The 13,933-nt window shown below is 42.0% G+C and overlaps 1 protein-coding gene across 1 annotated transcript in view; it reads right to left on the bottom strand.

Moving 5' to 3' along the window:
• Positions 1 to 674: 674 nt before the first annotated feature.
• mcrs1 (microspherule protein 1) overlaps positions 675 to 13,933 on the bottom strand; it is a 60,462-nt gene continuing 47,203 nt past the window's right edge. The window contains exons 9-14 of the mRNA XM_060910949.1: positions 12,420 to 12,448; positions 12,216 to 12,308; positions 11,982 to 12,064; positions 11,697 to 11,784; positions 6,747 to 6,874; positions 675 to 1,290 (exon numbers count right to left, since the gene is read on the bottom strand). Coding sequence (XP_060766932.1) covers positions 1,204 to 1,290; positions 6,747 to 6,874; positions 11,697 to 11,784; positions 11,982 to 12,064; positions 12,216 to 12,308; positions 12,420 to 12,448 — 508 coding nt within the window. The 3' untranslated portion in view covers positions 675 to 1,203. The remainder of the gene's footprint in view (positions 1,291 to 6,746; positions 6,875 to 11,696; positions 11,785 to 11,981; positions 12,065 to 12,215; positions 12,309 to 12,419; positions 12,449 to 13,933) is intronic.

The raw sequence follows: 13,933 nt of genomic DNA, 5'->3' as shown, positions 1-13,933 counted from the left end.
TGCCTGCGACCCTGTAGAACAGGATAAAGCGGCTAAAGATAATGAGATGAGATAATACAGGGTCAGAGGTTTGTTAAGGTACTCACTTGCCCCTTTTCCACCAAAGTAGTTCCAGGGCTGGTTCGGGGCCAGTGCTTAGTTTGGAACCGGGTTTTCTGTTTCTACTGACAAAGAACTGGCTCTGGGGCCAGAAAAACCGGTTCCAGGCTAGCACCAACTCTCTGCTGGGCCAGAGGAAAGAACCGCTTACGTCAGCGGGGGGGCGGAGTTGTTAAGACCAACAACAATAACAAGACCGCGAAAAATCGGCATTTTTAAGCGACGAGAAGCAGCAGCTGTACAAACGTGAAGTCATCCATTATTATTATTGTTGTTGCCGCTGCTGCTTCTTCCGTGTTGTTTTTGCTTTGATATTCACACCAAGGTTTATGCAAACGTAGCACCGTAACTGACGTATACAGCGACGTAATGACGTGGCTCCGCTTAGCACCACGAGCTATGGAAAAGCAAACTGGTTGTCAGCTGGCTCGCAAGTTGAACGAGTTGTGAACCAGCACCAGCACTGGCCCCGAACCAGCCCTGGAACTGATTTGGTGGAAAAGGGGTAACTGTGACATCAGTACTGCCAAAGCTAATACTGCAAGAACGATTAACATCCGGTATGCCTTAAAATGTTTACTCTGAAGGTTTAAATATTTATTTTCAAAACAGGCAAATGAACACACGGGGAAGCTTAGCTGTTGCTTCTCATATTCGAATGACTGTATTTTAAAACTGTAGCTTTGTCATTCAATTTCCTGAAGGAAAATAGTGCAGTGTAAAGATTACATCAGGGCCTAAAACCTAATTCAAACATCAACACTTATAACATCAAAGCCAGACAAACGTTGATAAAGATCTCTGTTAGTTTTCCAAACTGACGTGTCTGTATTGGCTACATGACAGATAATCGCTATATGTTGTACTGTATGGTGCAGTCTGAATGTACCATCATATGTAAATCGTGAAATGAACCTTCAGTCCAAATCCTCTGTTCTGGCTCTGAAGGGGTTTCTCACACGGAGCGTTTGAAAGCCCTTATAACCTTTCTAGGTTTCAGAACGCTTGTCTGCAGGACAATCTACTGAGGCAGCAGTCCACTCTCCTGCTCGCACACGCAGTGCACAAGTCCTGAGCTGACTGATCAGGTGCAGGTTTGAGAAATCACTGCTGGTTCATCTTCGCTGTCTCGGCTTTGATGAGGGAGATCAGCTCCTGATTTATGAGGAAAACGAAGCGAAGCCCGGCAATCTGGACAAAAGAAAGGTGCATTCAGTATCACGACACTTCAAGAGATTTTTCAGAATATTTCAGATGACACCAAGAGTGTAAAACGGTATGAAACTCTACCATCCGTCATTTTCATTTCGGTGCTTACACAAATTGTTGGGGAAGAGAACTGATAACCCGTAAAGAGATTAACAAATACAGAATTAGGTGCTGATATTCACACAGTTTCTACTGTATAGTTTGAATTTGACACAGAGATGCTGTTGATTGGGGCGGCACGGTGGTGTAGAGGTTAGCACTGTTGCCTCACAGCAAGAAGGTCCGGGTTCGAGCCCAGCCTTTCTGTGCGGAGTTTGCATGTTCTCCCCGTGTCCGCGTGGGTTTCCTCCGGGTGCTCCGGTTTCCCCCACAGTCCAAAGACATGCAGGTTAGGTTAACTGGTGACTCTAAATTGACCGTAGGTGTGAATGTGAGTGTGAATGGTTGTCTGTGTCTATGTGTCAGCCCTGTGATGACCTGGCGACTTGTCCAGGGTGTACCCCGCCTTTCGCCCGTAGTCAGCTGGGATAGGCTCCAGCTTGCCCGATACCCTGTCCGACAGGATAAGCGTCTACAGATAATGGATGGATGCTGTTGATTGTTAACAGGATCTCTGTGAGTGTTCATAATATTTCTTAAAAGCTACGGTCACACACTTGACGGTCATGCCTTCGCTCACTCGATGGTCACGCTCGCTCACAGGACCCAGTCGTTAATGGGAAACGCCTGATGCTGATTTGAGCGCAATCACCACGCGTAGTAATCTGTGGTTGGTAGAAGAGAGCAACTGGACTTGCTTGAAAAGTCTTGAAGACGTTTCGCCTCTCGTCCGAAAGGCATCCTCAGTTCTGTCTGTCTAATAGGGAGTATCAAGTATTCATCCTCTCATGGATCATCATAGAATCCGAATCAGAATGCTGATGGCTGCATTGTAGGTGGCTGATAGATGTCTTAGACACCCACCTCTGTTCAGTGATGGTCATTCCAGGTTGACAAAAATGAACGATCCTCTCTGGCTAAGATGTCCGCCAGTTTTCTGGAAGTCCTCTCATACTCCCGCACCAGTCGAAGGGAACTTATCCCAAAGTGCGCAGAAACATATCTGTGAAGATACTCAGTCATTCTGATTCGGATTCTATGATGATCCATGAGAGGATAAATACTTGATACTCCCTATTAGACAGACAGAACTGAGGATGCCTTTCGGACGAGAAGCGAAACGTCTTCAAGACTTTTCAAGCGAGTCCAGTTGCTCTCTTCTACCAACCACAGATTACTATGTACCTGGATGACTGAGTATCTTCACAGACACCACGCATATTATAAGGACACCGAGGCTTTGCGAAGTATTTTCATTATCATGGTCACGTTTGTTTCTAGCCATGTTTATGACTCTGCTTTTGGTTTCATTTGTGCTTTGTAAAGATCACGCCTGCTAATAAACACTCTTCCTGCACTTAGACCCGTTTACTGCCGCATACCTGACCGAGTATTTCCAAACTCTCTGTGAAAACAGTGTCCTTATATGAGCGTGCTGATTGCGCTCAGATCAGCATCAAGTGTTTCCTATCACAACTGGGTCCAAAGCGCGCGCACAATGCGCTCCGAAGGATCCCTGAATGTAAATGCACTCAAGTCTTGGTGAAGGTGAGGCTATGCCGAGCCGCTGTGTTGATGAGGCTCCCACGAGCATCGGGGACATGGACAAATACATCAAGAGGCTCGAAGAAGGTTCCCGGAGCTTTGGGAAATATTTCCAAACCCATCTGCGAGTATTCGCTCTTAGTTTGGCGACGAAAACATCGCCACCAAATTTCAATGCATGCAATGAAATTTTTCAATATTTTTGGCTGCTCAGCAGGGTGCATCAGTTGCCCTCACTTTCATAAAATCTGATGCATTTTTGTTTGGGTGTTCCTTTTCACCAATAAAGACATCCTGTAAAAATTTTTGACCATATTCAAAAGTCTAATGGTGGCACCATGAGGTTCATTTTTTGCCAAAAAAGCGCTTATTTTATGTTTTCGCGTAAGGTTTGAATCACAATGTTGGACTCCATTTATTGATTTCTTGTGACCCAGAGATCATGTTAAGAACCTTTGCAAGGGATTGAGAAGCATTAATGTGATTCATAATACATTTGTATTGTTTAAAAGTAGTTGAACAATGATTCAATGAACAGCTAAAACTCAAACTGTGCTTGATAATATATTTAGAATATGTACTAAAAATGTGTATCTAAGATATTTGGTATACTCTATAAGGTGCCATAATGTTTCATGAAAAGTGATCGAAATTTTGTCATAAAACAGCAGCTTTGTCCATAACTTTCAGCTCCTGGTGCCACCATTAAACTTTTTGTTGGGTCAAATTTTATTATATGTAGATTATGATCAGAATATGAATCAGAATCAGTAGGTTAAATCAGGATATATGTAGGTATATGTAAGTTTAGTGAAATAGTAATTCTTAGCTTATTCTGTGTCAAAATTTAGTTTGAAATGACCTTAGGTCCGGCTGGACATTGTTTGGGAACATTTTGTTTATGAATGGGTATTTTGAACAGAGAAGTGTCTGAAGGTCTGTTTTAGTGTCAGATCGACCCATACACACTCTGAAATGGTAGAATTAAAGTTCATGATCCTGTTAATTCATTCAGTTGAACCTTAGGTCATAGCTTCATAAAAGCTATGAAATATACTGAAATATATTGAAATATACTATTGTAGTGATTAATGTTAGTTTTATAGGTCCCGTAATTAATGAATGCATTCTGTGATTAGTTTTATAGTTCTAGATTAGTTCCATAATGACATTATAATTATAATTAAGATCTTATGATTCTAAGGATTTTTAGTTTAAAAGCATTGACCTAATTTAGTTATGAGTTTAATCCTGTTAGTTGTTCAATTGTTCTCTCTCTTTCAGACATATTCTCATTGTTCTTGTGGTTAAGTTGTTCTTATTTTTCTTTTATGTTTATTCTCTTATAAAATTCCTTGTTTTAGCATTATTAAAGACATACTGTTATTTGTTATTTTACTTATGATGATAGAATCAAGATGTAATTTACTGACTTAAAACACATTCATGTGTTAAGAATTATTCCTGTTAATTAGTAAGATCCTTTCTGTGCAAACTAGTGTTTTTTGACCTTCTTCGTAGGCAAGACATTATCTATGTTTAACATTCCAAACTATTCCACGAAGAATCAGACATAATATTGATTATAAGCCAAAACTCTGATATCTATCTGTACCTTACTGTCAGCAAATATGTTTTTATATTATGATTGATTCAAGATCATCACACCCATTACACACACACACACGAAGACAAAACATAAACACAGAAACACTATAAGATGCTTCCAAAAATGTTTTCATTTGGACGAAGTGACTGAGCGAATAAACTGGCATGTGAACAACTCTCACGTGTTCCCTTGTCTGTGTTCGAGCTGTTGATTCGTCCACCTCGGGCCCGAGGGAAAGGCGTTCACGAAGAAATCCAGGGTCTCTTTCTGGGTGAACCCCAACAGTCAAAAATATTTCACCCAGTGTGTTTTCTTACCAAAAGGAACATAACAAAAATGCATCATGAGCGGAGGAACCATTTTTACGGGGCAACTGATGCACCCTACTGCTCATGCGGCGGAAACAACTAAAAAACAACTCGTGAAGCTAGGAGAACAATCATCGTGTATTGCACGATTGGTGGCGATGCTACTAGTTTTTCATCGCCAAATATTCGCAAACCCATCGCGAGCGGTAGTGTGGCCAGGGCCAAAGAAACATGCAGCTGCTCACTGATTTAGAAGTACAGTCAATAACTTCCATTTAGGCTTGTAGTACTCGAGTCCAGGACTCGGACTCGAGTCGGACTTGTGCCCTAATTTTAAGGACTTGTGACTCGACTTGGACTTGAGAACTGATGTCCGAGTCTTGTGCATCAAGTCTTGTAAACACAGTGTTGGCACTTGGTGGTATGTATACAGCCATCATGATCACTACTGTAAACTCCCGCGGCAGACAAAACAGCCGACATCTCAAGGCCTCTGCATGCTCTTGCGACAAGGCTTTCGCAGATAGCTTTTCGCAGACAGTTGTAATTTATCGTTGAGCGGGGAGTAATAGGCGTGCGCGATGTTATTCACCGCCACAACGCAAGGGGGCACGAAGTCGCGAAATCGCTAGGAGTAGTTGGTGGGTGTGGTTAGTGGAGTGTTTATCCTCCGGTTACTTATAATGACTAGAACTGGAGTCGTATAGATGTACGTACTTCCTCACTTCCTTGATCAACCGCTCTTCGTGCTGCTCCATCTTCGCTCGTGTTTTTAAAAATGGCGGTCGTGAAAACAAACCAAACCGGGAAAGTAGGGAAACGGAAGTGCGTGTACAGCGGATGTAGAGTGGACCAATCAGAGCCCTCTTGTCTGCGAGGCTTCTGCAGTGGTCACAATTTTTGGGAGGTGCGCGCAGAGCGTCTGCGAAGGTGGGGGGGCTACGCAGACGCTGTCTGCGACGCCATCTGCGAGGACTGGGTTGTCAGCATAAATTGGCCTTCACTGTGACGTACCCGACATCTGCTGAACAATGTGTATCGGTGACGGTTGCATTTGTACACCGCTGGTTGTTGGTGTATATGCACAGTCCCCCTGTCTTGCTCTTACCGGAGTTGCTTGTCCTATCGGCCCGGTGCGCTGTGCAGCCTGCTAACTGAATAGCCTTGTCGGGAATCCCAGTGTGAAGCCAGGTCTCAGTGATGAACATTAACGAGCAGTCCCATACCTCCCTCTGTGCTGCCGGTGATCAGCTCCAGTTTGTTCATCTTATTGCCGAGGGATCTAGCATTTCTAAGGTAGATGCTAGGCAGAGCGGGCTTGAACGGAGCTCGCCTTAGCCTAGTTAGCACGCCAGCCCTGCTTCTGTCTCTTTTCCCTGCGCTGCCTCCTGCATCTGCTTCTCGGTAGTAGTGATCCACTGGGATCCCGGTGGTTGTACGATCCCCTGCGGGATCTGGTCGCGTTGAAAGGTCTAATATAATACACTACATGCCGTTCCAGTCTTTAAAAGATGTTCTCGGCTGTATGTGGTTTTGCTGACCGACACATGAACAAACAACAACAACGGAAATCCACCGGAGGGAAAAAAAACAAAAAAACAACCCATTTGTCATGCATGCTACTAATCCCTATAGCCATTTGATTCTGTTCTATGAGTGGCATCTTGCTAATGAGCTAGTAAAGATAGAGAGTTATCTAGCGATCAATCAAACTAGCAAATTTAAATGAGCATATGTAGATGTAACGCACAGATGTTTGCATAGGTGCCTGCCAAAATACTTGATGCGAATTTTTGCAGGGAAAAGAAATAAAGAAAATAAATCCTTGCATTTCAGAGCAGGAAGACGAAATTTCACAACCATCCATGTTGACTTACCTCCAGCACAGAGTTGTTGTTAAGTTTCCATTTGTTACCAGTCAGGACTGGTCTGCCATCGATATAGATCGGTCTACGGCCCTCGTTCACAATGAAGAAATCGCCATTGTTTTTGAGCTTGATGATCCCTATAGCCCAAATAAAACACCATCACAAATTTGAGATTAACAAATGATCTTCAAAAGGCCATAATATTCAATGCCAAGAAAATCAGGCAGCCATTTCTTATATTAGGTTTAAAAAAAACAAACAAAAAAAAGATACAGTGGGGCAAAAAAGTATTTAGTCAGCCACCAATTATGCAAGTTCTCCCACTTAAAAAGATGAGAGAGGCCTGTAATTTTCATCATAGGTACTGTAAGGTTTTATTCCTTTTTAAGGATAAATGTAAGTATTTATTCTTGACCAAGAAGGCAGTAATTTATTTTGTGACAAAATTGTAAGGATTTATTTTTAATATTGTTCTGTTCTGTTCTATTTTACTATTTCAGCTAGAAGGCATTGAATTCTGTGTAACTTGACCAAGTTACTGTGTGACCTTCTGTCTAAGCTAGACACATTGCTCGAGACGTAATACTGATATCTTTTAGAACATCTGCTGATATGAAATGTGTATTGTTGATCATGGAAGTTTTATATTAGCCTTATTGCTGCACAAGGTGTTAAGACTTTATGATTTTAATATTTTAGAGCTTTTTAAGATCCTTTATTATTTTAATAACTATATAATACTATAACAGTGATTTTAAACTATTCCTGTGTAACCTGACCTTCCTCCAGTGGAGAAAACACACACTTCTTTGCTAGACTAGACATAAACATGGTGTCTTGTTTAAAATTGTTGTAAAAACATCTCGCACGCTTTGACGTGCGTAAATGCTGAAATTGCTGAATCGCTGATATGAAATATTATTTTGCTTATGATTGAAGGTTTCATTCACACACACACACACATTAATGGAATTAAGGAATTCCAGTGGAATTAAGATGTGATTTGCTGACTTAGCACAAGATATCCACACATTCACATACGCAACACACACACATCCTACACCCACCCCTCTACACGCACGTACATAGCCAAGGTCACACACAAACACATACGCACACATTCACACCCACAATCCACACACACCCCTCTCATACACACACACCCATTCTACCCCCCCCCCCCCCCCCCCCCATCAAACACATACAGACACAACACACAAACACAGAAGATAAACAGCTCTTGGGATATTATAAAAGATTGTGTGAAATATTTTATCTTTGGTGAAAGGACTGTGAATAAATGGCCAATCTGTGAAGCCAATCTCTGGTTTTCTGGTCTGTTTTTTTCGCGGTGTTTTCGCTCCAGAATTCTGCAGGTGGCACGAGGGCATTGGTCTCGAGAAGTTGACCGTTCCAGCTGGGGGAACCTTTTCAATTTGGTGGCCCGTACGGGGATACTTCCAATCAAGTAAGGGGTCTCTTTTAATTGATTAGTTGGGGGGGGACTTGCGAATAAAGATTGTGAACTACTTTGTGGGGTTCCTTTCTTTTTTCTGCGACTCACCCCCAGACGTCTGGGTGACACGAGGGGACTGGTCTCGAGATGGTGAGGGCCAGAGATGGAAAAAAAGAAACCTAACAGGTACACTTCAACTATGAGAGACAGAATGGGGGGAAAGAATCCAGGAAATCACATTGTAGGATTTTAATAAATTAATTGGTAAATTCCTCGGTAAAATAAGTATTTGGTCACCTACAAACAAGCAAGATTTCTGGCTCTCACAGACCTGTAACTTCTTCCTTAAGAGGCTCCTCTGTCCTCCACTCGTTACCTGTATTAATGGCACCTGTTTGAACTCATTATCAGTATAAAAGACACCTGTCCACAACCTCAAACAGTCACACTCCAAACTCCACTATGGCCAAGACCAAAGAGCTGTCAAAGGACACCAGAAACAAAATTGTAGACCTGCACCAGGCTGGGAAGACTGAATCTGCAATCGGTAAGCAGCTCGGTGTGAAGAAATCAACTGTGGGAGCAATTATTAGAAAATGGAAGACATACAAGACCACTGATAATCTCCCTCGATCTGGGGCTCCATGCAAGATCTCACCCCGTGGGGTCAAAATGATCACAAGAACGGTGAGCAAAAATCCCAGAACCACACAGGGGGACCTAGTGAATGACCTGCAGAGAGCTGGGACCAAAGTAACAAAGGCTACCATCAGTAACACACTACGCCGCCAGGGACTCAAATCCTGCAGTGCCAGACGTGTCCCCCTGCTTAAGCCAGTACATGTCCAGGCCCGTCTGAAGTTTGCTAGAGAACATTTGGATGATCCAGAAGAGGATTGGGAGAATGTCATATGGTCAGATGAAACCAAAATAGAACTTTTTGGTAAAAACTCAACTTGTCGTGTCTGGAGGAGAAAGAATGCCGAGTTGCATCCAAAGAACACCATACCTACTGTGAAGCATGGGGGTGGAAACATCATGCTTTGGGGCTGTTTTTCTGCAAAGGGACCAGGACGACTGATCCGTGTAAAGGAAAGAATGAATGGGGCCATGCGCATACCTGCCAACCTTGGGAAAAAATTTTGAGTAGCAACTTATCGCGGTGGTGCAGTGCAGCACGGCGTGAGGTCAGGCACATTTGCTGATCAGTATTGATTGTAATGAGTGAGCATGTGAACAATGTATTACTAAGCACAGAGTTCCCACTCACCACCATATCTAGTTATTCAACATACAAGTAGACTATGAAGAAAACAAGAAGTCTTTTAATGAAAAGGCATGAATATATTTCCAATGCTTTCACCAAGACATTTGGCACAAGGCAACTGTGCCCGAAAAATATGTCCTTTATACAGACCTTAAACTTAAAGAAAAAGGGATAAATGTACTGCCTTTGGCATATTGTGTCTTAAATACATTGGGAATTATAAACAACAAAGAATCCCAAATAGCATGCTATGTCCCTTTTGACATTTAGCATTATATTGTATAGATAACAGAAAAACCAAAGGACTATAGCCTATGTCTTTTAAAACAGACGCCGGCAGTCTGCAAAACACACACGCACAAAATCCTTTGTACATAAATTTAGTTTTGACCGTAAAAGAGATTCTCGCTACACTTTGAACTAGGCTACACTAAACATCGAAAGTGAATATTCCAGAGTACCTATATAAATATATATTTTTTAATCTTAATATTTAGTAAATGCAAACTGATAACCACACGCAGAAAAATTCACTGAAAATAAATTATAGGCTACTCTGGCCTATCCAATAACATAGCCTTTATAATATTCATATTCACTGACCTGGCCTAATTTGGAAAAAATAATGGCCTATGTATATAAATGCAAGCATTTCTATGTTAGCAATATTATTACTTGTATTTCCTTGATGGCTAATGTCAAAATCATAATTGCACACTGTGCAAAACGCATGATTAGGCAGTTTAGAGGGGCGGAGGCATGGCTATTGATCTTGATACTTCGTTAGGAACTTCTGAGGGGCATAGACTCGCTTCTTTTTAGATTTGCTTCCCTCTCTCTCTCTCTCTCTGTCTGTCAGTATCCTCATCTGACGTCATGTGTATTATTAACTGCAAGGCACGCACATACACAAACACACATCATCATCCACCACACGCACTTGCGCGAAAACACTTGGTGCGCTGCTCATTCAATCTCACATGCACGAGTAGCCTAGTTCAGAAGATTTTAACGAGTCTATCGGTTGACTGGATGGAAACGTCAGTACTATATTTTCACTTTAGGCTATGCAATATTTTTTGGATTGAGAAGCCTGGGTCAAATATCAAAACAAGCTGGAACAAATATTTCCTTCAGATAAGGTGGAACACCGTGCTTTGAACTATGACGTTAGGACAGGTGTCCTTGCTTTATTCACAATACCCTTGCCCTGCCCATTTACCTTCGAAACGGTGTTTAGCACCGTCCTCCCTTGTAAAACCAGTCACAGTATGAAGATCGACCGAGAGGGATGAAAATCAATTTCGTTTTGACGGCTCCTCGGCTCTCCGCTTAGCCTCATAGCTTAGGCCTAGTTCAAGAGTTTAAAACTAGCGCTGTGATTGGTCGAAGTCTTCTTTTCTCTACAGGTTGCTGGTCAATGCGGTTACACCCATAGACGAGTTGCCTAGTGTGCAAACGCACAGACAGTTGAACTGGAATATTAAAGATCTTTGAACTCAAAGCCATCAATGGCTTTTTGTGTATTCTGAAGTGTTAAATCGTAGCAGTGTAGTTTGATGTCTAATTGCGTATCTGCTACGCAAAATGCGTAAAGGTTAGCAGGTCTGCATGCGTCGTGAGATTTTGAGTGAAAACCTGCTTCCATCAGCAAGGGCATTGAAGATGAAACGTGGCTGGGTCTTTCAGCATGACAATGATCCCAAACACACCGCCCGGGCAACGAAGGAGTGGCTTCGTAAGAAGCATTTCAAGGTCCTGGAGTGGCCTAGCCAGTCTCCAGATCTCAACCCCATAGAAAATCTTTGGAGGGAGTTGAAAGTCCGTGTTGCCCAGCGACAGCCCCAAAACATCACTGCTCTAGAGGAGATCTGCATGGAGGAATGGGCCAAAATACCAGCAACAGTGTGTGAAAACCTTGTGAAGACTTACAGAAAACGTTTGACCTCTGTCATTACCAACAAAGGGTATATAACAAAGTATTGAGATGAACTTTTGTTATTGACCAAATACTTATTTTCCACCATAATTTGCAAATCAATTCTTTAAAAATCAGAATGTGATTTTCTGGATTTTTTTTTTCATTCTGTCTCTCATAGTTGAAGTGTACCTATGATGAAAATTACAGGCCTCTCTCATCTTTTTAAGTGGGAGAACTTGGACAATTGGTGACTGACTAAATACTTTTTTTGCCCCACTGTATATCATAGAGGGATCTTTTATTTCAGTTCAGTACCCTGTTGCCTGGAGATCTTCCACGCTGGTCCCTCTAAAGACAGATCCACGTCTATCTGTTTGTCCTTGGTGGCACGGCCAAGGGTGATCTAAGAGGAGGCAGACAGTTTAATTGTTTTTCCAGGGTTACAGAACCAATCATGTAAATTTAAATCAATTTTTATTCAAGCTAAATCCACAGGGGGAAATGGAGGTCATGTCAGAAAAAAGTTAAATAAAAACTGAATCGAAAATGAACAGAAATAAACTACATTATGACAGAGGGAGAAGAGCGTGTCAAACTGACCTCTCGGGATCTCATAAGGTATCGGACCATGCGTCCTCTTAATGCAGCTAACGTCTGGTTATCAAAATCCGGCGAGTTCATACCTGCATACCAATGGCAGAATACATAATGCGAGGGTAAGAAGATTCAGTCTGGTTGTACAAAGGTTGCATGAAGTCACAAAACGATTTTTCATGTTGAAATGTCACGAGTATCTGTTTTGTGGATTGACATGGCTGCTAAGGCGTGACTGACCGGTGATGCTGTCCACCAAGACCTGCCAGCGTGGGAGCTCCTGCTCCAACTGCCTGATCTCCCTCTTCTGGTGCCGATCTGCAACCATCAGCTCTACACCGAGAATAGGGATAGAATTAATAAGAGAGTCAGGGACAAAAGAGAGCAAAAATAAGCAAGCACGATTGATAAAAGAAGGTATGAACAGTGTGATGAGAAACTCACCGTGTTCCAGTACTTCATCTCTGTTATCCCTAATATGAACAAATCCAGTCAGTATAACAATGTTCAAAAAAAAAAAGACTTAGCAAAAGACAAAGTGCATTTGAGGTGAAAATAAGCTCAACTATTTTATTTCTAAACATTGTAGAAATATTATTCAAGCCACACTATTAGAAAGAGCACATTTACAGTAGATGTGTGTTCCAGATTTGTACACTGCCCAGCAAAAAAAGTTGCGTACACTGATATTTCATTGGACCTATGATTTATGGAATGCGTTCACCTTGGCATTGTTTCAACAATCTTATGCAACAAACATTTATTTCCATCCAGATATGCATTAATCCCCTTGAGACCTGGTCGTCACAATGGGAGAGATGAACTACTCCATAAAGCCTTCTCCAGCGCATCCCAAAGATTTTCAATGGGGTTAAAGGTCAGGACTCTGTGGTGGCCAATTCATGTGTGAAGATGATTCCTCATGCTCCCTGAACCACTCTTTCACTATAGGGGTGTTCACACGGCAACTTTTACTCCGGTGTAGCACCGGGGCTGCCCCGGTAGAGCGTTCACACGGTACAAAGTTATACCGGTGTAGCCCCTGAAAGCTGCTTAAACCGGTGCAAATCTAACCCTGCTCGGGAGGTGGTTTAAGAAATTTACTCCGGAGTAAATGCTAGTTTGCGGGGCAGCACCGATATAAAATGGGACGTCTGAACGCTACAGGGGTAGACTCGCTACGCGTGAGGAGAGTTGATTACATACGGGCATTGCATAATTTGCATCCTGGTATGGGGTGTGTGTGTGTGTGTGTGTAATAAAAATAATAATAATAATAATAATAATAATTGTGAGGGAAGTTGATTTCAGAAAGCGAGCACACCTTGATGAAATTGCCAAAGTACAAGTTTGTTAATAATCAAGGCCATAACTCTAGTAAAATTTGCCCAAATTAAACGAAATTTCAATATGTGTATTGCCATCATATAACAAAGCCTTTTGCCAAGTTTGGTGAAATTCCTCCACAAATTGTAAGAGGAGTTGATTTCAGAAGAACGTACATCCTCATGAAATTGTCAAAGTACTTAATCAAGGGGTAAAATTTTCACAAACGAAATTAAATCGCAATATGCGTATTACCGTCATATAACAAGGCCTTTAGCCAAGCTTCAAGAAATTCAGCCAAAAATTGTGAGAAGAGTTGATGTCAGAAGGCAAGCTCACCTTCATGAAATTATGAAAGTACAAGGTTGTTAATCAAGGGCCACGACTCTGGTAAAACGTGACTGAACTGAACAATGTGTGTATTACCAACATATAACAATGCCTCTTGTCTTAGACCCTGCATTTCGCTTGTGGGAGAGAAATGGCATACAGACGTTCAACGAATTATACACAGGTAGAGTTTTTGGTAGCTTCACAGATCTATCAGCTTCACGTGATTTGCCCAAAACACATTCAGGGGCTTCAAAGTTTGGGAGAATAGCAGGGTACAAATAATTTACAGCAGGGTGCAA

The sequence above is a fragment of the Neoarius graeffei genome, chromosome 26 (genome assembly GCF_027579695.1).
Source record: "Neoarius graeffei isolate fNeoGra1 chromosome 26, fNeoGra1.pri, whole genome shotgun sequence".
NCBI lineage: Eukaryota > Metazoa > Chordata > Actinopteri > Siluriformes > Ariidae > Neoarius > Neoarius graeffei.
This window is presented reverse-complemented; position numbering and strand designations above follow the sequence as displayed.